At 40.8% G+C, this 27,566-nt stretch overlaps 1 protein-coding gene and 1 non-coding gene across 2 annotated transcripts in view; both read left to right on the top strand.

Moving 5' to 3' along the window:
- ACO1 (aconitase 1) overlaps positions 1 to 15,943 on the top strand; it is a 69,500-nt gene extending 53,557 nt beyond the window's left edge. Inside the window, exons 13-21 of the mRNA XM_090274048.1 lie at positions 583 to 667; positions 1,481 to 1,637; positions 2,816 to 2,940; positions 4,560 to 4,664; positions 5,372 to 5,514; positions 6,998 to 7,145; positions 11,201 to 11,323; positions 14,011 to 14,196; positions 15,069 to 15,943. Of these exons, the coding sequence (XP_090130174.1) occupies positions 583 to 667; positions 1,481 to 1,637; positions 2,816 to 2,940; positions 4,560 to 4,664; positions 5,372 to 5,514; positions 6,998 to 7,145; positions 11,201 to 11,323; positions 14,011 to 14,196; positions 15,069 to 15,182 (1,186 nt within the window). The 3' untranslated portion in view covers positions 15,183 to 15,943. The remainder of the gene's footprint in view (positions 1 to 582; positions 668 to 1,480; positions 1,638 to 2,815; positions 2,941 to 4,559; positions 4,665 to 5,371; positions 5,515 to 6,997; positions 7,146 to 11,200; positions 11,324 to 14,010; positions 14,197 to 15,068) is intronic.
- LOC150012821 (small nucleolar RNA SNORA43) lies at positions 10,363 to 10,496 on the top strand. The gene has a single exon (XR_016511017.1). It is a non-coding gene; the product is annotated as a small nucleolar RNA SNORA43 (small nucleolar RNA).
- Positions 15,944 to 27,566: the final 11,623 nt, after the last annotated feature.

Here is a 27,566-nt window from a genome sequence, read left to right as displayed (position 1 = left end):
CTGGTTGTTCATCACACGAGGGTGCCCATGAAGGGCAGAGCAGGGGCTGAGCTCAGCCTATGCATTGGTGTGGTGCTGCAGCCTCTCTGTGAAATGGGCCAGCATTGGCTCTGCAATGAGAGTCTACCCTTTAGTGTGAAAAGCATTATTTACCATAGTTAAAAATGTTTTCATTCCTTGAGGTAAATGAGTTATTTGTTGTCAGACATTTTCTCCAACTTCCCCATTACTATATTCCTAATTCTGATGACAGAGATTTTATTCATGTGCCTCATAAAAGTCAAAAGTCCTTGGATTTTATAATAAAAATACTGAATAGAGACAGTGGCATACCTGATTTCAACTTTTAAAAATTCTAGATAATTCTATTAGACATATTTATAATTCACTTGAAAAGGAGTCCAATGGAATGGTCTAGAATGAATGATCTAAAATGTTCCCAGGAATGAAAGCTGTATAGAAACAGCATGGTACTAAACTTATTTCATGAGCTGCTATTCCCTTTAAATTGGTGATCTCAAGGAACCAGCAGAGGAGCTCACTGGGAATTATCTTGTCTTGTGCTTCTCCTTCGGCACCTAGGTTTGATGTGGTGGGCTATGGCTGCATGACCTGTATTGGCAACAGTGGGCCTTTGCCTGAACCTGTGGTGGAAGCCATCACGCAGGTAATTACAGAAGAGCCTGCAGGTCTTCAGAGCTGTGGTCTCCTTTCTTATTATGTATAACCAAAATGCTGGTAATTTCAAGAAAGTTCAAGGAAGCAGGGGGTGTGGTTAGATATATGGTCTTTGGAATCAAGCTAAACTTACTGGTTAGATAAGCTTGGGCAAGTTAATTAACCTCTTTTTACCTGAGCTTTCACAGCTGTAAACTGGAGATGCTAATAGTGAGCGTTTCGTAGACTGTGAGTATTGAGATGAGAATGGATATAAAGATGTAGTGTGGCACCCGGACACAAGTGCTCAATAACTGCAGGTTTTGGCTACAGGGGCTCCGGAATTGTTTGTTCCTGGCAATCTGAAAACTGGTTCCAAGTCAGAAAGGTCCTCACACGCATGAATCTAAACTCGATTGCATGGGCTTGATTGTTGTCCCATAAATTCTGTAGTGTTGAGAAATACTATTTGGTTTGCTTTGCATGAATTACAGAATCAATGTAAGTCAGGACTTTGGCTCTCAACTTTTAGTCTTTCCCAACTGTTCTTAGGCCCCAGGCAGCAAAATAACTAAGATATTGCCTTCTGACCTACCTGATATGTTCTCATGACAGAACCAATGAACATATCTCTCTGTGTCTTTGACTGAGTGTCTCTCACAGGGACACCCATGTGTGCTCTCCTATAGAACAGAGGACCCGTGACAGGGGAGCTTACAGAGCCACATGCAAGGTGGTAGGAAAACTTTGACAAATGGTCTAAAATGAGCAGCCTAGGCAGTCTCTTTTCTTTGTGACCTAATTTTTCCCTTGCCTTATGCAGGGAGACCTTATAGCCGTTGGAGTACTATCTGGAAACAGAAATTTTGAAGGTCGAGTGCACCCCAATACCCGTGCCAACTATTTAGCCTCTCCACCCTTAGTAATAGCATATGCAATTGCTGGGACTATCAAGATCGACTTTGAGAAAGAGCCGTTGGGTAAGATTTTGTTTATGTGGTTACAATTCTTTTCCAATGAATTAGAAAATATTATTGGAAGAAAATTAGTGCTTTCCTTAATGAATATTGAAGTCTAGAACTTCTAGAGATAAGATGAGTCTTTTCTTTATTCCCCCAAACACAGCTAAAATATAACTGAAATAAATAAGAATTTAATAAAGGTCAAGGGATGACAAAAAGGAAATAAATGCAAAAGGTAATGGAGATCTTGCTCTTCCGGTTTCTTCTCCAGTTCCATTTTCTATCTCCTGCTTTAATTATACTCATATTTTCAATATATGCTCTGTAGGAATCCATTCCAAATAGTTGAACTTCTCAAAATTCAGAGAAAATGATGCTTTATCTCCTTTCCTCTGGTCTTCTTGTTTCCTATCCCCTCCTCAATTCATTCTAAGCAAATTAGATAATATGAAAACAAGGTCCTTACAATATACCTTTAGGAAATTACTAGTTCAGAGGTACAGGTGATCTTATTATATATGGATTCCATATTTGCAAATTTGCCTATTCGCTAAAATATATTTAACCCCCAAATCAGTGCTCATCATGCTCTGTAGTCATTCACAGATGTGCACAGAGTGGGGAAAATTGGGTCATTCAATGTGCACCTCCTCAGTGCAGTCAGACAAGGCGGTCCTCTGCCTTCTTATTTTAGCTGTCATCCTGTAAAGTGGTATCCTGGTCATGGTCTATTTAGTGCCATTTATTTCGCAGTTTTTTGCTTTTTGTTGGTGATTTCACTGTTTAAAATGTCCTCCAAGTATAGTGCTAAAGTGCTATCTAGTGTTCCGAAGCCCAGTAAGCCCATGCTATGTCTTGTGCTAAATAGGCTTCATTCGGACAGGAGTAATAGTGCTGTTGGCAGTGAGTTCAGTGGTAAAGTATCAACAATATATATTAAATAAGGTGTCTAGAAACAGAAACATACATAAAATGAGGTTATATATTGATCAGTTGACAAAAATGTTGTGACCAGAGGCTCTCAGACACCTAACGCTGTATTTCCTCTGGGGCAGCGGGCTGGTCTTCATTACTGCAGTGTTTGCATAAACTCTATAGAACAGAACTACCACAAAGATCCAGACTTGGCTGTATATAATAATGAAAAGGGGGTGTTAAGTTATGTTTTTCTCATTAACAATCATTTTTTTCCCCAGGGATAAATGCAAAGGGACAACAGGTATTTCTGAAAGATATCTGGCCGACTAGAGAGGAGATCCAGGCAGTGGAACGGCAACACGTCATCCCTGGGATGTTTAAGGAGGTCTATCAGAAAATAGAGGTGAGGTCCCACCCATTCCCAAGAATCTGAGGGAAAGCAGCTCCTGTGTGTCATTATCTGCAGACCTTGAAGCTAATGGGGGTGTAAACTACAGAAAAGAAGGGGTTTGTCATTCCCTCCTCGGAGAACTAGGGAAGTGGTTCTCAGTCATTTTTCTCCTGTGACTCGTACTTTCACAAAGTCCACACTCCCTGAATGTTCCCAGATTGGACACGTGGGCAGCAGCCTCAAGGCGAGTGGCCTCAGACCGGTTGTGAGTCCTGGCCAGCGCTCCTCTATGCTCCTTTTCTCAGAGGCTCTGGGGTGTTGTGTCAACTGTGGTTGAGGGGCAACCCCCCTACTATGTCTTTATCATGTGTCACTGAGCTGGAGTCAGTTGGTGGAGTACACCACCCCTCGATTATTTGGAAGCTTAAAAATAAATAAACAAACAAACAAATAAAACTACTCAATAGAAAGCAGCAAACTGCTTAAATAAATAAAAATTTTTGTGCACTTTGCAAATAGGGATAAAAGGTATGGGGCTCAGTATTCTTTTCTGAGACCCTTGGATGTTCTTTCTTTCCCTGTTTTCTGTGTTAGGCTGACCCAAGGGCTGCTGACAAAGGCTTGCGTTTGAAATAAGAGAATGGACTGTCTGGGGCGAGGGGTCAAATGGGGATTGTAATCATGCACTGTGCCCTTCCAGAAGTGGCTCACTGAGAAATAGTCTCAGGGAGTTTGTTGGGCATTGGATTAAATGCATTTATTCAAAGTTAATGGACCTGGGGAGAGAATTCAAGCTTAAGTTTTAGGCAAAGCAACTGTTATCTGCTATCCAATGACCTTGGGACCTGGAAGTCTTCTTCCCAAAATCTTCAGAAAGTAAATTCCCTTTGGTACAAATCTGAATTGTTATTTTTTAAGTTATATTTGAAAGCATGTGGATCAGTTACCTATTGCTGTACAACAGATTACCCCCAAACTTCGTGGGTTAAAACAGCAAGCATTTATTATCTCACAGTTTCCATGGATCCAGGTGTGGCTTACCTGGGTGCCTATGCCTTCACAAAGCATCAGTCGAGGTGTCACTTGGGCTGCAGCTCATCTGAAGGCTCAATTGGAGAAGACGCGCTTCCCAGGGCGCTTGCGCACAGGGTTGTTGGCAGGATAACATGCCCCACAGGCTTTGGACCAAGGCCTCAGTGCCTGCGTGACCGCCAGCCAGAGGCCTCTCTCCATGCCTTGCTAGTGAGCCTCTTCCTACCTTTCAGCAGAGCAGCTGGCTTCCATCAGGGCACGCAAGCGGGAAAGCAAGAGAGGGTGAGGGACCTAAAAGGCAGAGTCTCTTTATAACCTAATCTTGGAAATAAGTCAATAGGTTCAGCTCACACTCAGCAGGAGGGGCTTCCATAAGGGAGTGAATCCCAGGGGTGGGCTCCTTGGCTGCCTGTCACAGTGCAGATGTATTTTTAAGTTACTTAGCATGGCACTGTCTTAGTATAAAGGAACTCTTGTATGACTAGAATTAGGAATGTTTTTATTGTACACTTAGCTTGAATATATGTTTTATGTTGACATGTTAAATTTTCCTTAGACTATAATGTAATTAGATTGGCCTTTTTTTTTTTTTTTTTAAGACTGTGAATGAAAGCTGGAATGCCTTAGCAGCCCCATCGGATAAGCTGTATTACTGGAATCCCAAATCTACATACATTAAGTCACCACCATTCTTTGAAAACCTGGTACGACTTTATTTTTAACAGGATGAATTTTTCAAGAGGTTTCTTTCCTCATAACATCTATTTTATTATCCCACACCCTTGCTTTAATGACTTGCTTCATTAAAAACTACAAACTGAAGTTGGGATAGCTGGTTGTAGTGAGCCTACAGTTCCTCTGTTCAGGGATCATGTGTGGCTGTGTAGAGACACCCTGGTGATCAAGGGCCACCTGGACAGAGACTTGATGAAGTCTGGGGCTGTTCTAGGAGAACATCTCCAAGTCCTGTCATCCTTAAACGTTATACCTATTCAGACAAGGGAGCTCTTCCCTGAAACTGCTGGCCAGGGAGTCTGCTTCCCGGGGTGGGTCCCTCTGGTAAGGGGATGGGAGGAGAAATCAGAATTCCAGCCATCCTCAGCCTTGGAGGAGTTCTGTGGATATGGAAAAGGGAATATCATCTCTATGGATGTGAAGAAAGAGAATGTTATTTGCAGTTGTATCCCTGCTGCTTTTGAGAGGACAGTGCCAATACTTTGCCTTCCCTTCAAGGGTGAGACATGAATGTTTTGAGTAAATTCATCTTACTAAAAAAAAATACTAAAATTTTCTATGCACTGATATAGAGCTATCATCTGGTTCAAGTCCATGAACTACTACTGTTGAGACTTCCCCCTTGACTTGTTGGAGAACATCTAGGCAAACACTGACTTGTTGTGTTCTGTGCTAGACTTTGGAGCTTCAGCCCCCTAAATCAATTGTGGACGCCTATGTGCTGTTAAATTTGGGAGATTCAGTGACAACTGACCACATCTCTCCAGCTGGAAATATTGCAAGAAACAGCCCCGCTGCTCGCTACTTAACTAGCAGAGGGTAAGTGTGCGGGAAGTGAGGACTGACTGAAGGCAAACATGGAGTGCATAGGCCAGCACTTCTCTTTCGCCTGGTCTCTTTGGAATCAGACTGTGGTTTTTCACTGAACCCCGGGGCTCGAAAACGGGTCTTTCTGTTTGCTGCTTCAAGGCTCCCGTGGGAGAATCCTTCAGCACGTGAACCCTATCAGCGAAAAGGGACTGTCTTTGAGCAAATGTCATACTCATTAGGCTCAACTGTCATCTCTGTCCCCAGCTTGCCTAATAGATAAAGCACAAAGTTCAGCTTTAAACCCGCGGCAGAGCTTGGTTATACCTGAAATGCATTGCCATTCTTGGTAGAGAGACATGAACTGCTTCCAGATTGACAGTTCACACAGTCATTCATCAGTCCTTCAATCATGTACTGATTTTAATAGGTATTATACCAATATTACCTACTGTTCTAATACACCCGTATTAATCGAAGTCAGTCCCAAATCTGACTTTCCATGAGATTTATCTGGGGAAATAAAACTTCCTGGTTCCCATCCCCACTTCCAGATCCAGCTTCCTCCAGGATGGGGCCCACAGCCAGTCTGAGGAACAAAATCCAACACCTTTTTTTTAGATTTGTAATTGTTGGCCTTTTTTTGAGACGTGGACTCTTTAGGGAATTGAGTAAAAGCAAATGTACTTTCCCAGAAAAATGCATATATTCACAACATTTTGGAAATAATTTCATTTCCTCCTGAAACCCATTTATAGGTTCTCTTAATCTTCAGATTAGATCTAACCTTTAAATTCTATTAACACTTACATGCATTCCCTAGCATTTTAAGGAACAGCCCAGTGAACTGGTGACTGTGTTCATTGCAAAATGTTGTTCCTGACATTCAGAAGGTTCCTTTCATTGGGGCCGCTGACGAGATTTTTCTCTGATTTCAGGACCTGGAGAAATGGCTGTTTTGCTTTGTTAGCACTGCTTTGATTTTTAGCTTATGAAACTGTAAATCATGCTGTCAGTTGAGTGTCTTTCCTTTCAATTGAGTTCTTTTTAATTCGGGTACAGATTTGAACCTCCTGGTTAGTTTATGGAATGCATTCTATGTTTCCCCAATTCTGGGTTTTAGTTAACTGGCTTACCCTAGCTATTGTTTTTGCTTCCTTTTTCTTACCCATTTTTAATATTTTATTTTTGGTGAAACTATAGGCTGCCTTACTGAATAAATAAAATAAATCCACTTATTAGAGTTTCTCCTGCATTATCTACCCAGATTTATAAGATGGAAGGTTGACCCTGGGAGAATATTGAATTCTGCCCTACCACCTCCCTTCTCACCTCACACTCTGCCCTCCGTTGAAGCTACGGCAACAGTTTTTCTGCCTTAGAGAACAATACTTCATAGATTAGAGAAATATGTTTTTTCTCTTTTCTTGTTATAAGTTAAGTTTAATCTTTACTCAGTTCACTAAAATAGCTTATCCATTGCCTGCCTTATTAGCCTGACGCCACGAGAATTCAACTCCTATGGTTCCCGCCGAGGCAACGATGCCATCATGGCACGGGGGACATTTGCCAACATTCGCTTATTAAACAAGTTTTTGAACAAGCAGGCACCACAAACTATACATCTACCTTCTGGAGAAATTGTGAGTATGGTGTCTTCTGCTTCCTCAAGAAGCCAGCATTTGTCAGGCTCTGGGTGGTTGGTTATCTACACAGTCACTTTCCTTTTGGTCTTATTTTTTTCTTCACAGCCCCATCCTGCCTCTCGCTGCCTGTAATCCCTCTTGCCAAGCGTCCATGTATGTAGAGCTCATCACTGACAGGGATGCTCTTTAAACTGTGAAGCCTCCTCTTCCTGCTTAGAGATTCTGCTTCGTGGCTTAGCTAAGTCTAGTTTCTTGGGAGTTGAGCTTTTAAAGCCTCTAATTGAAATGCTCTGACTTCATAGCATTGAAGGGGGAAATTCCAGGTTAAGGTAGGGGATATTTATCAAGAAGTGCTTTTTTATGACTTTATTAGCATTTAATTTAATTCACTATACTAGTAGGAAAAGGAGGAGTGTAGAGGCTGTTGGAAGCCTGCTTGGGTCCTAAAGGGAACCACTTGGTTGGCACATTAGTGCTGGAATAGTTTGGTGGAACACATGTGAGAGGTCGAGAAAGCCTGTACTTTGAGTCAGACCAGCCTAGGTTCGAGTCCTAGTTCCACCTCAAACCAGCTGTGGATCCTACATCAGTTTATTTCCCTCTGTGAGTCTCATCTTTCTCACCTGTAAAGTAGAAATAATATTTACCTTGTCAGGCTCTGGGGCTAAACTGAAATGGAATGACATATGAAACAGCCAGCCCGGCATCTGCACATATAGTAGGTCTTCAGTATCACTTTCCTTCCCCATAAATGCTGCAAAACTGCCCCAAAATGGTGCAGGCTCCTTGAGAAATAACCTTCCCAACTTATTTTAAAATTATTTATGTAGAATTTCCTATGTCTCAGGTACCGTTCTAAGCCATTTGCAAAAATTATCTAGTTTTAATACTCATAACAACACTTTGAAATAGGTACCATAATTATCCACATTTTTAATTGGGGACCTAAAGCATAGAGAGCTCACATAATAACTCCCTAAGGTCACAAGCAGACAAACTGAGATGAAAACAAAGGACACTGGCTTTGCAGTCAGTACTGTTTACTGCCATGCGCACTGACTACCTCACTTGTAACTGGTTATATATTTTTTTAATGAACTCTTCATAGATAATTGATCACCAAGACCAGCACAAAGTCAGTGCCCAGTCTTACTTCAGTGAATCTAGGATAACAAACAAACTATCAGATGAAAAAGATACAATTGGATGGTGGAATGCCCAGGAGACCAAGGGGAGAGCCTTGCAGTTATAGACATTGGGGGCCTCCAGTATACCCACTGTCACAGTGAAACCCACTTATTTCCAAGCCCTGCCATGAGATGGAACTTCCAGTCAGATGTTCAGTGCTGCTTCTTAAATAAGGAGACAGAGTCAGAGATGAACACATTTGAACCAATTCTTGAACTTGAAAGATAGCCCTAAACCAAGAACAGGGGAGAAAGGGAAAGAGAACAGAGATAATGCAGAGTAGAAGAAAGCTGTAAAAAAAAGAAACAAAGAAAGAAAAGAAAAGAAACAGTGTTTCCTCAGAGTGATTAGATGATTTTCTGTTGCTGTAATCAGAGAGCAAGAAGGAGCTCTTTAAATTTAAAAAAAAAAAAGGCCTATTAAAGATTTCCCACAAAAAGTTGGTTGTGCAAATCTCTCAGAATATAGAACAGAAAGACAAAGGAGAAAGTAGAGAGCAAATATAAGAAAATTAAAGACTGAACTGAGGAGGCCCTACATGTGAGTGAGTGGAGATACTGAAAGAAGAGAGGAAATTATCAAGACGTAGACATAGCATAAGGAAAGTTCCCCAACTGCAAAATCTCAGACTCCAGGTTAAAAGGTCCACTGAATGCCCAGCAGAGTGGTTAAAGATGACCCTCGCCAAGTCACATCATTGTAAAGTTAAGAACAGCAGGGGTAAGAAGATCTGGAAACTTCCCAAGAGGGAAAAATAGCATATGTGCAATATCCTGGGAATGAAAAGTGCCTAAAGCAACACTGGAAACTTGGACTGATTTCTTCCTTAAAATTCTGTGTCCGTCATACTACCAATCAAATGAAATTAAAGTAGTAACATATTCAGATATTCAAAAACTTAAAAAATATCCCTCAATCCTTGTCTCAGGAAGCTACTTGGTGAATGTGTTCCACCAAAATGAGGAAATAAACCAAAATAGAGGAAGTTCTGGGAATCCCCAAGGATGTTAGTGGAGGAAGATGCCTTGATCACAGGGATGCACATGTAGAGAGCCATCAGCCCAAACTGGAGCCACACCGAGGGCGCCGGGAGTGATAGCTCCATGAGAAAGATGTTTAAATGCTATGTTGCCTGATACAACTGAATGTCTTGAGAGAAGAGTTGTACTTTAGACAGAGTGTTTAGGGATTAATTAATGGGTAGCAACACAGAAACAGGTGAGCACATACGCAAAATGACAATTATTAGTTCCAGTGGAAATTGTTTTTAAATTGCCGAGAAAAGAACATCATAGTACATTACCTGACTCAGCTGTAAATAGTATTTACATAATCATAATGCAAACACCAAATATTGACATACCAACCGTATGACATAATTATATTGGGCAGTCAGGGACAGGGTGGTCTTGGGGAACCCTTGGAGGTGGTGCTTCATAGAACCAAATCCTCACCAAACCAGGAAAGATGGTAGACCTGGAGAAATGAAGAACTGAGAAGAACTGACCGTTTAAACATACTTATAAGATTCAGAGGCACAGTAACATAGACAACAACATGGTCTTCTTGAGAAGAGAGGACAAGTGCAAAGAGCTCCGTATAGCGTGGTTAGTACTCTCAGCAGGGCTCATGCAACACAACAGCCAGGAGGCCAAAATTCCAGAGCTGCTTGGTCCCTCTGATTTTGCGCTCGATGACCTGCTTTGACATGGGATTGCCAGCTTTGTAGTAGGTTTTAAAGCACATTAAAACACACACTCTCACATTCTTTATACCCAAAGCTAGTAATGGGTATCTCTGAAAATATCAGATAAGATGTTTCTTTTAGACTATTTGGACAGAGAAGGTTTTTACTGTCTTTCTAAGTTTCTGTATTCATGAGCTCTGTCCAACCAAATACACAGATTTTTACCCAGATTTAGCTAATACCATGTGAAATTAACCACATGCTCCATTAGTCCACCGAAGTCGTAACTTGTAAAAGTTTGCTTGAAGGTTTAATTAACAGCTTTCTGGCTGCCCTGCAGGTGCCAGACCTGCTGGCACCACAGACGAGGCTGCCGTGCCGCGCCTGTGACATCAGGGCAGAGAGGGAGTGGCTATTTCTACGCTCAGTGCCCAGAACAGTGGGCACTAAGAATGGTTTGTAGCCGGACATGCAAAAAAAAAAAAAAAAAAAAACAGCTTTCTGGAGCTCCTTTCAAATGAAACACTCTAGAAAGAGATTTTATTTTCTGACTTAGTAGCCAGGGAAAATAACTGTTTCATTACTTCACCACCAGCATTAATATCAGGTGTCTTTGTGACGTTTAGCTCAGCAGAAGATTCAGAGATCCTGTGGGAAACAAATTAATCTATTTGTATGAGGTGTTTCTCATGTATATACGAAAATATTAATCTTTTCCTGTCCTTTAATGAAGGGTGCTTACATCAGTGTTTCTACTCTCTTTACCTTGACCTCCATGCAAAATGTTACCTTCTTTGTGTTTTGCTACCCTTCACAATTGACCATCACTGAGTCTCTGAGTTGAAACCCAGGTTTAGGTTGGATTCTCTCTTTTTAAAATACTTCTAAAAAAATTTAGTCAATGAAAGAGGGAATTTGAATGTTTTTCTAAAACCAGGACAGCAATTACCCATTTTAGTTAAAAGAATATAAGCTACAATTTGGTAGGTATAGATAGATGGATTTCATTGGGAATCTGTAGGCCAGGCATCCAATTGGCTGAGCTTTCTGTTGGCTTTGTGTTGACTTAGCTCACTGTAGACCCTCTGACCCTGCATGTCCCACCAGGTCTCACTGGCCTGTGTATGCACTCTGTGTCTTTACTGCATCTGTAGTACCTTCCTTTTCTCTTCCTCAGCTTGATGTGTTCGATGCTGCTGAGCGGTACAGGCAGGAGGGCCTGCCCCTGATCGTTCTGGCTGGCAAAGAGTATGGCTCAGGCAGCTCCCGTGACTGGGCAGCCAAGGGCCCTTTCCTCCTGGTGAGTATGACATAGGGACATCCCAGCAGGCAGCTGCCCTTCTGGATCAGAAGGGAAGTTAGGAAGGGGTTCAGGAATCAACTCTGGTGTTTTACTTTCCTCTCCTGCTTCTTGGTGGATCTTGCCTCACTTCTCTCAGTGAAGGGTGATCTAGAGTTGAACTTGTTCCCTCAGATCAGACGTATTCTGGGAACCAAGATCTTTAGGGTATCAGTAGAACAGCTACAGGGAAGGGTCTGTGTAGTCGCGGAAATTATATCCAAAAGCTTATATGTATATCTTTTTTTTTTAAATCCTCACCCAAGGATTTGTTTTTATTGAATTTATAGAGAGAGAGAGAAGAAGGGGGAGAGAGAGAGAGAAACATACATATGAGAGAGAAACATTGATTGGTTCCTCCTGTATGCACCCCAACCAGGGATTAAACCCACAACCTAGGTATGTGCCCTGACTGGGGGATGGAACCCTCAGCCTTTTGGTGTACAGGATGATGCTCCAACCAACTTAGCCACCCAGCCAGGGCTGTATGTCTTTTTTATGGGGAAAAATTTCATGGTTTTCATAATGTTCTCAGTGGTTGAGGACACAAAATTTATTTAAGGCCATTGTCCTACATGAACTTAAGGATAAACCAGGGCTGCTACTACTGAATTGTCTTCCAGGTTCATGGAAGGGGAAAAGTAAGGAGCCAGAGCTTTGGATAAACTCAGGGCAAGTACTTTCTACAATTGCTTTTTACTTATTGCCTGTGGAAACCTGCTTATATACTCCTTAGGGAAGGATGCTCTCTATTTGTAGATAGGATGCTCTTTAGACCCTTCAGCCGTTTCAGGGCTTGACCCTCTAGAGGTTTCCACATGGGAGGGGCTGCACAAGCAATAGAGAGCTTGCGCCACTTAAATAAGCACCTGCTTGCTCTGAAAACAGAAGAGTCCTGCTGCCTGGTAGGGTAAAATGGCTTACCTGGTGTCAATTTAAATAACACGTGGCTCAAGCCAATTAATGCCCTTGGGAAACACTACACAAGTGCCGTCCATAATTACAGTAAAAAATGTGGCTGTCCGGCTGGCAGCCCCCCACATGTACAGGCTTCTGAAAGTATTTGAATATCACACACCTATTGTTTTGATTTTTTAATCAATTGTTTTGCTCTGTAGGGGGGGAAGAAAAAAAGATGTTCTCTAATTACTCGGTAACATGTCAGGGGCCTACTTGCTAAAGAAGCCTGAAAAGAACCAGAGGAAAGAAGGAAGGGATTTTAGGAGGGGAGCTGGGCACTGGCAGCAGCAACAAGAGCAGGAAGCGGCTGGGTGGGGAATGCTGAGATCTGTCGGGGGGTAAAGGAACTGGCACCCTGGGGGTGCTGCAGGGTCCCGACTTCTCTACAGAGCTGCTGAGTCCTTGCTGTCCAGGCAGCATATCACTCACTCTCCAGCTGCGCAGTCTGGGCCCCTTAGCATTCCTGACTGAACTCACACAGAGGGGGTTAGACAGTTATGACCTGTGACATCTACGGCCCTGCACAGCCTTTATACAAAGCTAGGGACATGAATAGTGTGTGTTTACAAAAATTCCTACTCCCCCCCAAAATACATAATACGTATACCCATAAATTCACACAAAATATCTACTATCCTGAAGAATCTGCCCTTCCCCTGTAAACTAAATTTGGAAACACCTGTGGGAATTTTTAAAATACCTGTGCCTGGATCTACTCCCCAGGGTTTTGGGTTTAACAGGTAAGGAAAAGGGTCTGAGTGTCAGGATTTTAAAAGCCTCCTTAGGTAATTCTGATATGCAGCAAAGGTTGAGAACCACTGCTGAATCACTGTCTTTCTCCTGCCCCACACTCTGCATGAGAGTCTGATGCAGTAGATCTGAGGAGTGCCCAAGAATCTACATTGTTAATAAGCTTCCTGAGTGACCCTAATGCCAGGGGTCTTACTAGTGTACCCTAGATATCAAGAGACCTTTCAGGGACACCTAAATATTTTATTACAGTTAACTAATATTTGAGAATGAAGTGTTTTAATCAAATATGCTGTATATTGTTATTTCTGTTTTTGTATAGATTACTAATAAAATGTACTTTGTAGAAATCTTAAATGTCAATATTATATTCAATACAATTTGATATTTGGAACAGAAAGTAGAAAAGTGGTGCACAATAGAGAATCATTCACTTTCTTTGTAGTGTGTTCTGTAAGTTGCTTTTTTGATTAAATCTTCCATGTCCACCAATGCACCTATAATAATTGAAGGGAAAGAAATGAACTTTCTTTATGTTGTTCTGTGATGTGAGTTTCAGTTACAATGGAAGTTTTTCTAAGAGGTGTTGCATCACAGACTGGTGTGTGTGGTCAGGCTGCATGGGTTCAAAATTCCAGCTATACCCTTGCCCACCTGGGTAAGGTGGACAATAGTAGCATCTACCTCCCAGGGTTGGTGGAAGGGGAATGGGAGAAGTCATTTAAGTGCTTACGTTAGTGCCTGTATTGTAGAAAGTCATTTACAACTGACTACTGTGTTATTTATATCTAGGGGGTAACATTTTGTGTAAAGGATTAATTGGTACTTATAAAGAATTTAGCTGTGAGGAGACTTTTAACTTAAGAAGCCTTTTGTTAGGTTTCTGTGTGTCTAAATAAAAATTGGAACTGTGTCCAAACTCTCTCTTGGCTCATCAGGGAATCAAAGCTGTCCTGGCTGAGAGTTACGAGCGCATTCATCGCAGTAACTTGGTGGGAATGGGAGTGATCCCCCTTGAATACCTCCCTGGGGAGACTGCAGACACCCTGGGACTCACGGGGCGGGAACGATACACCATCAGCATCCCAGAAGACCTCAAACCAGGAATGAAAGTCCATGTCAAGGTAAGCTGGGCTTCTCCATGCCAGGGCTAGCTGAAAGGGACTCTGTGTGTATAATCAACCTTGCTAGAAGGAAATCAGTAGGATTTGGAAGAAGAAAAACTAAGAAAAGAGTAGGACTGCATTAGACTTAAGAGTTCTGCTAGCACCTTTTTTACCTGCCTTCACCATATATTAAATATTTGTTTATCCATAGTTATCATCAGTTCCATTCTTACCTGCAAGCTTTGTCCCATTCCTCCAAGTCTCAGTTAGCCCAGACAATAGTGATGAAAGCTCAGGGATAGGGCCTTACCTAAAAAATACCCTTTTATTATAATAATGTGAACAACAGACACGCTGTCCTAATCCCTGAGTCTTACCCCAAAGTGACAGCTCTGTAGGCAAGGTAAGGACGAAGTGCCCAGCATGAAGATCCCAGGGGGGTTTAGACTCCCAGGCAGTGGCAGCTGCTACGGTCTGTGTCCCAGGGTGTACAGCTGGACGAGCTGCCTCTAAGGGACAAGCTTAACAAAACCTCTGCTGACCTGAGACACTTCTGTTCAAAGGGATCACCATCACAGAGGTCACCAGTAACTGCTGCCCAGAGAGGCTGTTTCTAATTCTCAGATATCTTTCACTTTCATCATTTATACTTTGCAGTGCTTTCCTACATAAACGAGTTTGCTGAGGATCTTGTTAAAATGCAGCAGCTTCTGATTCAGTGGGTCTGGGCTGGGACCGGAAACTGCACGTTCCCAGGTGCTGCTGGTGGTGCAGTGTGTAGACTGCACTCTGAGTGCCTGACCCGCGGGCACGCTGCGCACACGCTCCTCCTGACTGAGCTGTCTTACGTCCTCCCTCGGTGATTCTTCTCTGCTGATTTGTCGTTGCAGCTGGATACTGGGAAGACCTTCCAGACCATCATGAGGTTTGACACCGATGTGGAGCTCACGTATTTCCAGAATGGGGGCATCCTCAACTACATGATCCGCAAGATGGCCAAGTAGGCCCCCATTTCTTAGGAGACCTGCACTGGGAGTGGCACGCAGGGAGGGTGTGCAGCAGCACCAGCCCGCTGAGCCCCTGGCGCAGAAACCCCTGCCCCCGTGCAGGGCGCCGCCTTGTGGACGGAGCGCATCAACACTGGCGTTCTCGCGCCATTTCTTCAGGCACAAAATCAGCAGTTTCTACATTCTCTATTTTTGTTCATCTTTTTACCTTTTTCTGGAATTTGGAAACTATCACAGTGGGAATGTCAGTAGTGCCAGGAAGAACTGAGCTTGTCTTTAAGTTTACTGATCACAGAACGTTGATTTTTTTATTCTTAGTTTGTTAATGTTCAGCTGAACACAAATAAGTCTTCTCAGAAGGTAATGCCTTCTTCTTTTGTGGTCATCTGTTCTCCACAGCTCAATGAAACCTTCTCCTTGAGGGTCTTTGGCTATTACACCAGTGTTAACTGACATGGGTAGATATGAACTTCTGCATACTTCAAATCACACCAGTGACTGCGATTCTCCCTGCTCCCTTTCCTTTGAGAGAATGATCCAGACACCTTGTGGACAAGTCAAATGTTGAAACTTTTTGATTATGTGCCTGTTGATGGATCAACATTAAAGAAATGTGAAGTTTTCTTTTACGGTCTTCAAAAATTTTCCCCAGAAAAAATTTTCATTTGTCAACAGGATAACTTTGTTTGGAGGTGGTTTTAGAAAGAGACACAGAATATTTCTAATTTGAATAAAATTAAATCTATTTTCAAGGAAAACTTGATTTTGTTTGTTTCTGGGGCAGGGGAATTGAATTATGCTGTATGAACCTATAGTTTTGGGCTACTTAGAGCAGAGTGAATCTTAGACTATAGCTTCATGTTCTCCTGTTTGTACAATCACATCAGTGTTCTGCAGGTAACCTGGAAGTGCTGAGAAAGCAACATGTTCTCTGGATTGTTTGGGAGCAGACAAAGAGGTAGCAGGCAATAATGTAACTGTAGTAAGCAGATCATAACTTTTTCATATTTATTTATTTATTTTTAGAGAGAGAGAAAGGGAGGGAGAGAGGGAGAGAAACATCAGTGAGTGGTTGCCTCTTGCTCATCCCCAACTGGGGACCTGGCCTGCAACCCAGGCATGTACCCTGACTGGGAATTGAACCTGAAGCTCTTTGGTTCGCAGAACAGTGCTCAGTCCACTGAGCCACTACTTTTTCATTTTTGTGTCCTGTAGTTTATCTGCTCATTTTCATCACTGAAGTTGTTTCATGGCACATGTCTCTTAGTCTGCTCCAGCTGCCATGGCAAGATATCACAGACTAGGTGGCTCAAATAAAAAAAAAGTTTTTTTTCTTATAGTTCTGGAGGCTACAAGTCCAAGGTCAAGATTCCAGCCAATTCATTTTCTTGTAAGTGCTTTTTCCTGGCTTGCAGTCAGCCACCTTCTTTCTGTATTCTAATATGACCTTTCCTCAGTGCATGCACATACACACAGAGAAAGACCTAGCTCTCTGGCGTCTCTTCTTATAAGGGCACTAATATCATGTCAGGATCTCACCTATATGACCTCATTTAACCTTAACACGTTAAGCACCAAGCCTGTTTTGTCTTCTGAACGGAAAGTATAGTGTCAGTCACCGGTGACTGACATGGCGCTTAACGTGTAAATTGCTTCTAATAAGTCCCATCTCCACAGAGGCACACTGTGGGGTGAAGGCTTCAACATATGAATTTATAGGAGATGAGGGACACATTCAGTCCATAACAGGGCAACCTTAAAATCCAAAAGGGCCATTTTCAGTAGAAGACTCATTCAAATTGGAGCTGAAATGACCTATTACAGCTAAAGAAACAGACTCATAAAGGTCTGGTAACTTAGCAGTATACCTCCTATTATATTTTTACTCAAACAGTTGTACTTTTTAGACACTTCAGCTTTCTGAAGACCAAACAAAACTCATCACCTGAACCAGCCCAGGCACTTCATCCTCTCCTCCACCAGCAGAAATAGAGTTGCACTGTAACCCTTTATCTAAAAGTTTTGAGAAAAAAATATACCAAAGGCTAACCTGAAGATGTCTTTTATGATGATATATTTCCTTAAGCGTTTTCTGTACAAGGTTTTAAAATATTTTTTCTTGTTGGTAGAGCTGGTGGTAATGTTGCTATAATTTCTTACAGCTATACTTATAGCATATTTATAATTTTGTATCATCGTTATTTTTTTCTACTTTACCATTTGTAAGGAGGTTGTTTTTTTTAAAAACTATACTACACGAGCTTCATAATAATTTTAATAAACTTCACTTTGGAATACTTTTAGATTTATAGATAAATTACAAATATAGTCCATAGAATTCCTGTATACGTTTCACCCAGCTATCTCACTTACGGTGTTTTAATTAGTGCTAAAAGAAGACCCAATATTCTTCTAAAAAAGGCTGCTTACACCACTCATAACAGCTGTATAACATGCAAAGGCTTTGCACTTTCTGCAGGGAAGCTTTTTTTTTCTTTTATCCGATACAAGTTTTTTTTTGTTTTTTTTTTATTATCTCATTAATCTATATTTGGCAAACCTACATGGAAAGAAAATCCCCCCATAAATGTAATTTGAGTATAATTATGATATACATGTATTTACAGACATATATAATCATTTATTCTTTATTCATATCCAACTACCATGAACATGCTATATATACACACCTGGCTTTGGTTATAAAAATTCCATAGATAATTGTATTGGCTCTCCTAATTCTTTCTTAGTCAGTGTTTAACTGTGGCTTCCAGTTTGTCTTTTCATTTCCTCATCAAAGATGCCCTTAAAAGCACTAAAGATGTCCATAAATAGTCACACGCACCAGTTTTGCTTTTTACTTCAGTATCTGGCAAAACTTAAAATGCCCTTCACAAAGAGACATCTGACATGCATTGACTTTTTGTGTGTGTATGGTTTTTTTATATGTTTTATTGATTATGCTGTTACAGCTATCTCAATTTCTTTTCCCTTTGCTCCCCTCCACCCATTACCTCCCTCCCTCCAGCAGTCCCACCCCCTTAGTTCATGTCCATGGTTCATGCACTTGACTTTACCCTTTCCTATACTATTCTTAACATCCCCATCTATTCTGCACCCTCCTACTATGCTTCTTAATCCCTGTACCATTTCCCCATTCCTCCTATTCCCCATCCCAGCTGACATCCCTCCACATGCTCCCCATACCTATGATTCTGTTCCCACTCTGGTTGTCTGCTTAGTTTATTTTTGTTTTTATTTTTTTAGATTCTGTTTTTGATAGTTGTGATTTTATTGTCATTTTAATGTTCATAGTTTTAATCTTTTTCTTAAATAAATTCCTTTAACATTTCATATAACTATGGCTTGATGATGATGTACTCCTTTAGCTTTACCTTGTCAGTGAAGCACATTCTCTGCCTTTCCATTCTAAATGATAACTTTGCTGGATAGAGTAGTCTTGGTTGTAGGTCCTTGCTTTTCATCACTTTGAATATTTCTTGCCAGTCTTTCTTGCCTGCAAAGTTTCTTTTGAGAAATTAGCTGGTAGTCTAATTGGTACCCCTTTGTAGCTAACTCTCTTCTCTTGCTGCTTTTAAGATTCTCTCTTTATCCTTAACCTTTAGCATTTCAATTATGATGTGTCTTGGTGTGGTCCTCCCTGGATTGTTTGGGACTCTCTGTGCTTCCTGGACTTGTATGTCTGTTTCCTTCCCTAAGTTAGGGAAGGTTTCCTTCATTATTTTTTCACATAAGTTTTCAATTTCTTGCTCTTCCTCTTCTTCTTCTGGCACCCCTGTGATTCAGATGTTGGCACATATAAAGCTATCCCAGATGTTTCTAGCCTCTCCTCATTTTTTTCCATTCTCATTTCCTCCTTCTTTACTGGTTGACTGTTTATTTCTTCCTTATGTTCTGGTTTCCTTTCCTTCACCACTAGTTTTGTGTGGATTTTCCTTCATTTCATGTAGTATAGCCTTCATTTCTTCCCAGTCCTGTTTAATCTTTTCTGTCAAATCTGTGAGCATCTTTATCACCAGTGCTTTACAGTGTGCATTTGTTAGGTTCACTATCTCCTCATCTGTTAGTTCGCTATTTCCTCATCACTTAATTCTCCCATTTTGGAACCCCATTTTGAGCTGTACTTCTCTTGTCTCCTCATCTTGGCAGCTTTCTGTGTTTGCCTCTGTGACTTGGATAGAGCTGTTGCTACTGTTATAAGGCGTGGAGCCTTCGGTATTCATTAGTGCTGGTGACCCGTTTCACCATGCTGTGGCACTCTATGTGGGGGAGGGGTCTGAGAGGGAGCAGTTTTGATTGCTGCTGCTTTTTCAGGCACTTCTCCCTCTTCCTGTACTCAGCAAGCTGCCTCCTTTGAGAGACCAGCAGTTTCTTTCTCCATCCCAACCCTCACTGTTTCTCACAGTCAGAAGCAATGTGATTCTTTTTCCCTGTGCAGTCTGGTTTGGGACTGAGATCGGTCCGGTCTGGGGCTGGGATCACTTCCCAGGTTTAAAATATATGACTTTGCTTTTTGCTCCAGCTACCATCACTGTGCCTGCTGCCCCTAGTTGCACCACCAAACTCTGCCCCCACAGCTGCAGCAGCCCTACAACTCCTTCTCTCTGATCCCACTCCACCCCCACCCCCACCCCCAGACCTTTCTGGCTTAATATTTCTTCTTTATTTCTTTGTTGAACATTTATGTAGTTTGATTTTTCTGGATGTTTTGGGTTTTTTGTTTGTTTGTTTTTTAGTTTTGAAGTGGTTGTAAATTCCTTCTTAGTTGTGAGGAAGATGCAGCATGTCTACCTATGTCTCCTTCTTGACCCATTGACTGTTTCAGACAAAATTATACCCACTTCCAGGGCATAAACCCATTGAATATAAGAGCAGGCTGAAGAGCCACCACCATCTTCAATCTTTTTTTCCTCTCTTTTGCCAACCACAGAGAATATTGTTATATTATAGTAAAGTTAAATGTATTTATAATACAACTGCAGCCTATTTCAAAATTTAAGACTTGGCTGAGTAAAATTGACAATGATGGACACATATTTAAACTAAACATAAGATTTTGAGGGGTGAAGAAAAGAAGACAGACCAGCTAGGAATCTCAGGATACTAGGAACTATGGGGTGGTGAGTTCCCTTTTTTTGTTTGTTTTTGCTTTATATATCCTAGATTGGAGCTGAAGATGGTGGAAACCAGAAATGCCTATGTGCACAGATTTTATTTTAAGTCTCAACAAAACCCCACTCTAGCAAATGGGCCAGGAAAGGGAATTGTTCTGGCCAAGATGGAGGCATACGTAGACATGCTTGCCCCCTCACACAACCATAAGAGGGATCACGACCAACCTCAAAACAAAAAACAAGCAGAACTGCCAGAAAATTGAACTGTATGGAAGACTGACAAACAAAGATTTAAAAAAGAAATATCCAGATGGGTAGGAGGGGTGGACATGGGGAGCTGGTGCAGGGAGGATGCAGTGTGGTGGCGGCGAGGTGGCAGCAGTGAGGCAGCTGTGGAATCCAATGGAATAGGCAGTCCCACATTCACTTATGGCAGATAAAAGCCAGGAAAGACACTTGTAGAGCATTCCCCAGCCCCAGGCCAGACCACATAGCTCAAGGTTCTAGCACCATGAAAATAAAACCTCTATAGTTTCTGGCTGTGAAAACTAGTTGGGGTTGGGATGGCAGAAGAAACTGCCCTTCTCAGGAGAGTCTGTTTAGAGGCCCCCAAGGTCCTAGAACATACGCAGACCCACCCACTCTGGGAATCACCACTGGAGCAATAGCTAGAGGTGTGCCAGTCACATATGCATAGTGGGTAAAGTGATTGGAAAAGGGGCGAGTGCCAAGCAAGCAGCATGTTCCATCTCACCCCTCCCCCACATACAGCACCACAACATGGTGAAATGGGTTGTCTCACACTGATGAATACCTAAGACTCCGCCCCATAAACAATTAACAGGTGTGCTAAGGGAGTCAAAGCAGCTCTACGTAATACAAAGAAACCAACACAGGGAGGCTGCCAAATTGAAGAGACAAAGAAATGTGACTCAAGTGAAAGAAAAATCAAAACTCCAGGAAAAGAACTAAACAAAATGCAGACAGCCAACCTATCAGATGCAGAGTTCAAAACACTGATGATAAGGATGCTCAGAGAATTCATTCAGTATGGCAAAAGCATAAGGGAAGAAATGAAGGCTACACTGAGTGAAATAAAAATCCACAGGGAACCAATAGTGAAGGGAAGAAAGCCAGGGTTCAAATCAATGAATTGGAATATAAGGAAGAAATAGACAACCAGTGCAGAATAAAGAAACAAGAATTCAAAAAACGAGAGAATAAGAAGACTCTGGGACATCTCCAAATGTATCAACATTCAAATCATAGGGATACCAGAAGGAGAAGAGGAAGAGCAAGAAATTGAAAACTTATTTGAAAAAAATAATGAAAGAAAACTTCCCTAATTTGGCAAAGGAAATAGACATACAAGTCCAGGAAGCACAGAGTCCCAAACAAGTTGGACCCAAAGAGGATTACACCAACACACATCATAATTAAAATGTCAAAGGCTGAAGATAAAGAATCTTAAAAGCAGCAACAGAAAAGAAGAGAGTTACCTACAAAGGGGCTCCTATAAGACTGTCAGCTGACTTCTCAAAAGAAACTTTGCAGGCAAGAAGGGGCTGGCAAGAAGTATTCAAGGTGATGAAAAGCAAGGAATTACAACCAAGATTACTCTATCCAGCAAAGCTGTCATTTAGAATGGAAGGGCAGATGAAGTGCTTCCCAGACAAGGTAAAGCTAAAGGAGTTTATCATCACCAAGCCATTATTACATGAAATGTTAAAGGAACTTATTTAAGAAAAATAAGAAGATCAGAACAAAATCACAACAAACTCACAACTATCAACAATTGAATCTAAAAAACAAAAGCAATAACAAAAACAAACTAAGCAGACAACTAGAACAGGAACAGAACTATAGATATGGAGATCATCTGGAGGGTTTTCAACTGGGAGGGGGAAGAGGGAAAATGAAGTAAAGGTACAGGGATTGGGAAGCATAATTGGTAGATATAAAATAGAGGGATGTTAAGAATAGTATAGGAAATGGAGAAGCTATGGACATGAACTAAGGGGGCAGATTGCTGGAGGGTAAGGGGGTACCAGGAAAAGGGGGAAAAATTGGGACAACTGTAATAGCATACTCAATAAAATATACTTAAGAATATAAGTTTTTCCCTACCTTGTTATACTTCAACTAAGCATTTGAAAGCAAAGCTGTCCTCTTTCAATAAAGCAGCTGGGGATGGCCATCATGATAAGGTAGGGGTGATCCCCAAACTCTGAGCTCCTAGCTGCCACATAATTACCAGCTACCAATAAAAACTTCTGACTACACTTGTCTGGGCTCCCTCTTATTCTTTACCATCTCTGCCGGTGTTCTAACTATGGCTGTTAGGGGAATTCCAAATGCTACTGCGTTGCCTAATTCAACAGCTACCCATTTTCGTCTCACTCCCCTCCTTGACCTGGTGTGCTAGCTACAAAAGAATGTCCATATCTTGTCCAGCTTCCATCTCCCTCAATAGACTTTCACTCTATGGCTTCTGCCACATGTAGATCTAAGTAGTTTGTCACCCAGTGGAGGGGATAAAATATTTATCATGGCTGTTGAAACTAATATGCTTTTGATGCCTTTATTGGCAACATCCCCATGTTCTATAAAATGGAAAGGTAGCTCAGTGGAAAACTTCTTATCCTCAGTAAAATTAAGGAGGGGAGTTGAGAAGAGCTAAAGAATTTCTTCTCACTGGAAGTGTGGAATAGGTGTTTTGAAATATCTTGGTCTGCAAACTCTAGGGAGAAATTATTTTTAAAATGAGTAAATACTGATGTAACATTGTAATTCTATCCTAACGTAAGTGTTAATATGTTGCTCTACTCAATTGTAAGGTTCATCTTTTTGAAGTTAAAGTATAATTCACACCTCTGTCCAATAACAACTCTCATTTTCTGAACACTTATTTTATTATACCAGGGACTGTGCTAAGCAATGCATACATCTCACTTTATCCCTGACGCTGCTCTGTGAGTTAAATACCATTATTCCTTCAACTTTACAAATGGAGACTGATGACTTATTTAAAAGACAGAGTAACTACCTGAGAGCACTCACCTATCTGTGGCAGAACTGGTATTGGAACCAGTCATTCTACTGTTAAAGCTCTCCCCCAACTAATGCTTCCAGAGATTCTGCAGTGAAAATTTCTGCGAAGGATCTGGAGAAAAAGTGTGGGTGTGTGCTCGCATGTGTATGTCTTCAGTTTCGCCAGTCTGGTTCCATGCTTCTATGTTATGTAGAAAATTACAGTAAAACAAAGGTCTCTATTAAGAGGCTGAATTGAACAGGTATGCCACTCCAAACTATACATTATACCCATACTTACGATTAGGCATTCCAACACCTGCACAGTGCAATGGGAGCTTTTCTCTGAGGACTCCAGGTGTGTGTGTGTGTGTGTGTGTGTGTGTGTGTGTGTGTGTGAGAGAGAGAGAGAGAGAGATTTGAAAAAAAGACTAAGGTGTAGTCCTCCAGATGAACTGTCAATTGAAGAACAATTCTAAATCAGTTTGCCTTTTATATATAAAAACATAACTTTGAGCTATCAGAGCTAAAATATATTTTAATCTCATTGAGACTTAAAAGCAGAATAAATTCAACATTCACTACAAGACAAAATTTTAAACGTAAACTTATTGATTGTTCTAATATAACACTCAGAGAAATACGATAAAAGGTCCCAACCCTGCTCACACTCCCTGTTACTTAGGGTCAGATTCTGACAGAATAACACAAATAGAAATACTTACCTTTTCTTTATATGCAGCTTCATCCCATGTCTAAGGCTGAAAATAGAGTCATTCATCATATTTATTTGTATATGATTACTTTTTAAATTATGTTATTATTTGTAGTTAGAAGAAAGCTCTTGTTACCTCTTGCTCTTCCTCTGCCTGTCATAAAATAAATGTTATTTTGTATCTTTGATGTACAACTCTAGGAAATCCTAGAATAGGTAAACAAAGGGGTACGGGTATTCCTACAGAACATAGGTGGAAAATGAGAAGTGCTATGAGGAAGATAGATATACAGGGTTATTGACATTCAAAAGAGACTGCTGCTAGCTGGGGGACTTGGGACAGGTGGTATGGAGGTGGCAGGAGAGGTGGAACGAAGTGCAGTAGCATCAATGAACAACTCCTTCAACAAGAAACAATATAAACTAAGGTTGGCTGAAGTGAATAATGAACAAAGGGGAAGAGTAAGAAATAAGGTTGGAAAGATAAGTGGGTACTGTATTTGAAAACTCCGTAACATTAAGAAAATCAGGAAAGCACTGAAATTTCTATTCAGAGAAGTGACATGCTCAGAGTTATTTTCCAGGAAAAGTAATGCAGCAGCTCTTACAGAAATTGGAAAAAGGAAGAGAGACTATTTAGGAGACTCTCTAGTTCAAATGGGACAGAAGAGTCCCTTGGAGTATCACTTCTGGAATACGGGGTCCCATCATCACCACCAGCACAACCGTGAAAGGTTTACCTGTTGACCACCAAAGTCTCAATCCAGTGGGAATTATCTTGCCATAAATATGTCAGCCGATGTTGGTCAAGATATACAGAATTTGTTGTGAACAAGAACTAAAATTAGGTATATATTAGGAGCCACCCAATCCTGACCAAGTAAGCCACCTTTAGAGCCAATGATAGCAGAGCCCACTGTGCCATTGGTCATACACCCCACTATGTCTTGGTAAAGAAGAAAGGCTGGGATGACAGATACACTTACAAATCAGACAAATTAGAAGCCATTTTAGAATGGCATCAAAATTCTCACCTCTGGTTTGGACCATTTTCACGGCATTGCCCATATACTCATACCGGATGACTGGGTTACACTGAGCAATGTTGATTCCTTCATCAGCAACCAAGCTGGCAATCAGGAAATCTTGTTATCTTCATTGGTTCTAAATGCTTCCAATACACACTTCTGTGCTGATAGAGTCATTCCTATGTCAGGGTCAGAGGGCATTATACACCTCACTGGAGGTCAATTTTACCCTTAAAAAAATAGCTGTTAATCTCCCTCCATCACCATACACTCAAATCCCTCTACCCTTTTACAAAAAAGGCAAACAAACAAAACCTCATAGACACAGACTATAGTATGGTGTTGTCAGAGGAAAAGGGGATGATAGAGGGCAGAGGAGGTAGAATGGTGACAGAAGGAGATTTGACTTTGGGTGATTGGCTCACAATGCAATATGCAGATGATGTAGCATAGAATTGTTAAAAAAATAACTTTGGTTTTGTCTGCAGGGCATATGGGGGGAGGGCAATGTCTGTAAGTTTTCAGCTTTTGAGCATTGTGATGGCTTTTTGAAATATCAGCTTGCCTCAACTGAACTTGCAGCAGTTCCCAGTTATTTATTTAGGTGCTTCTTTGAAGGGAATAAAAGAAGGCTTATGTGTTCCCTTAGCTCAGAGACTGCAAACAGCTCATACCTGTGGGATTTCAGCCTGCTCCTGACCACCTGCCCTATAGAATTCAGACTCGCTTTGACAGTCTAATTGTGTATGCCAATTCCATGTGTGTGTGCATAAGCACATAAACAATATGTATGTATATATGTAAATGTGTATAATGTCCTACTGGTTTTGTCTCTCTGGTTGAACACTAAGTGATACAAGCATTAATAAAAAAGTTGAATATATTTTATATACAAGTATATTTATATATATAGCATACAAAATCTAATTCACCTTATATAAATACCTGTGATTTGATTTGTTTTGCCACATCAGTCAATATGTCAAGTTTTAGAAAGCTGTGTTTAGAATTTTCTTCAATCAATTTCCTTAAAGCCTGAAAATAAAAAACAGTTGTCAATTGAACACTACTTGTATACCACCTGTGTTATTCAATATTGAAATATATGCAAGAAGAAAATGAAATTCTAAGTATAGACAGTTTTCAGACTGACAAACCTGAGGAAAAAAGCTTCGTGGAGCTGAATACTATGCAATAATAAGTGATAAAGCTATAGATCTTTGTAATAAGATATGATTTAGTCTCTAAGATATTTTTAAATGACAAAAGCAAACTTCAGAATAGTGGGCTTGTAGAACTAATAAGTGAATTTAGTAAGATCTCAGGATACAAGATCAATATACTGAAATCAGTTGTAGTTCTATGTACTAGCAACAAACAAATAAAAGTACCATTTACAACAGCATTAAAAAATTAATATTTATGTGTAAGTATAACAATATGTGCAGAATCTGTATGCTGAGAATGACAAAACACTGATGAAAGGAACCAGGAAAGTGACCTCAATGATCTCAGCCCCCAGATTTAGATCTTTGTGTAATCCCCTCCCGTCAAATGTTCATAATGAACTCACTGACTTGCTTGGGATAGTACTTCCAAGTTGAAGTTGTAAAATAATTGTGACCTCCATATTAGGCACTCTCTCTCAATCTCTCTTGGATCACTCACACTAGAGGAAGCTAGCTGCCATGTTATGAGGCAGCTCTATGGAGATGCCCACACCAGGGAGCTTAGAAGCACATCTTCTAAGGCCTGCCAATAGCCATGTATGTGAGGCTGGAACTGATTCCCTTAAGTTAAGCCTTGGGATGCCTGCATCCATGGCCAGCTCCTTGATTACAGCCTCATGAGAAACAGAAACGCCCAGTTAAGTTATTTTCAGATTTCTGACCCATACATATTGTAAGATAATAGATGCTTGTTGTTTCCAGTCACTAAGTTTTGGAGTAATCTGTTATCAGCAATATATAACTAATACAGAATAAATGAAGAGATATACTTATTATGGACTTGAAGACTTGGTATTGTTAAGATGTAATTTCTCCCAATTTTATCTATAGATTCAATGCAATCCCAAATAAAATCCCAGCAGAACTTTTTCATAGGTACAGAGGAGATGATTCTAAAATATTAATGGGAATGCAAAGGAAGGTAGCTAAAACAATCTTGGGGGGTGGATTTTAAAGAGCTCACACTATCTGACTTCAAAACCTATTATAACCTGCAGTAATCAAGTCAGTATGAAATGTGTGAAAGGACTGATATATAGATGAATGGGACTGAACAGAGAATCCAGGAATAGATCCACATAAAGACAGTCAAAACGGATGTCCACACAGAAAAAAGAAAGCATCTCAATTCATACCTCAAAATGGATTGTAGACCTAAATATAAAAGATAAAACTATAAAACTTTTAGACGATAACATAGAGAAAATCTTTGTCATCTTGGGTAAGCAAAGTGTTCTTAAATA

Source organism: Furipterus horrens, unplaced genomic scaffold (genome assembly GCF_987537825.1).
Source record: "Furipterus horrens unplaced genomic scaffold, mFurHor1.1.pri manual_scaffold_4, whole genome shotgun sequence".
Lineage (NCBI taxonomy): Eukaryota > Metazoa > Chordata > Mammalia > Chiroptera > Furipteridae > Furipterus > Furipterus horrens.
This window is presented reverse-complemented; position numbering and strand designations above follow the sequence as displayed.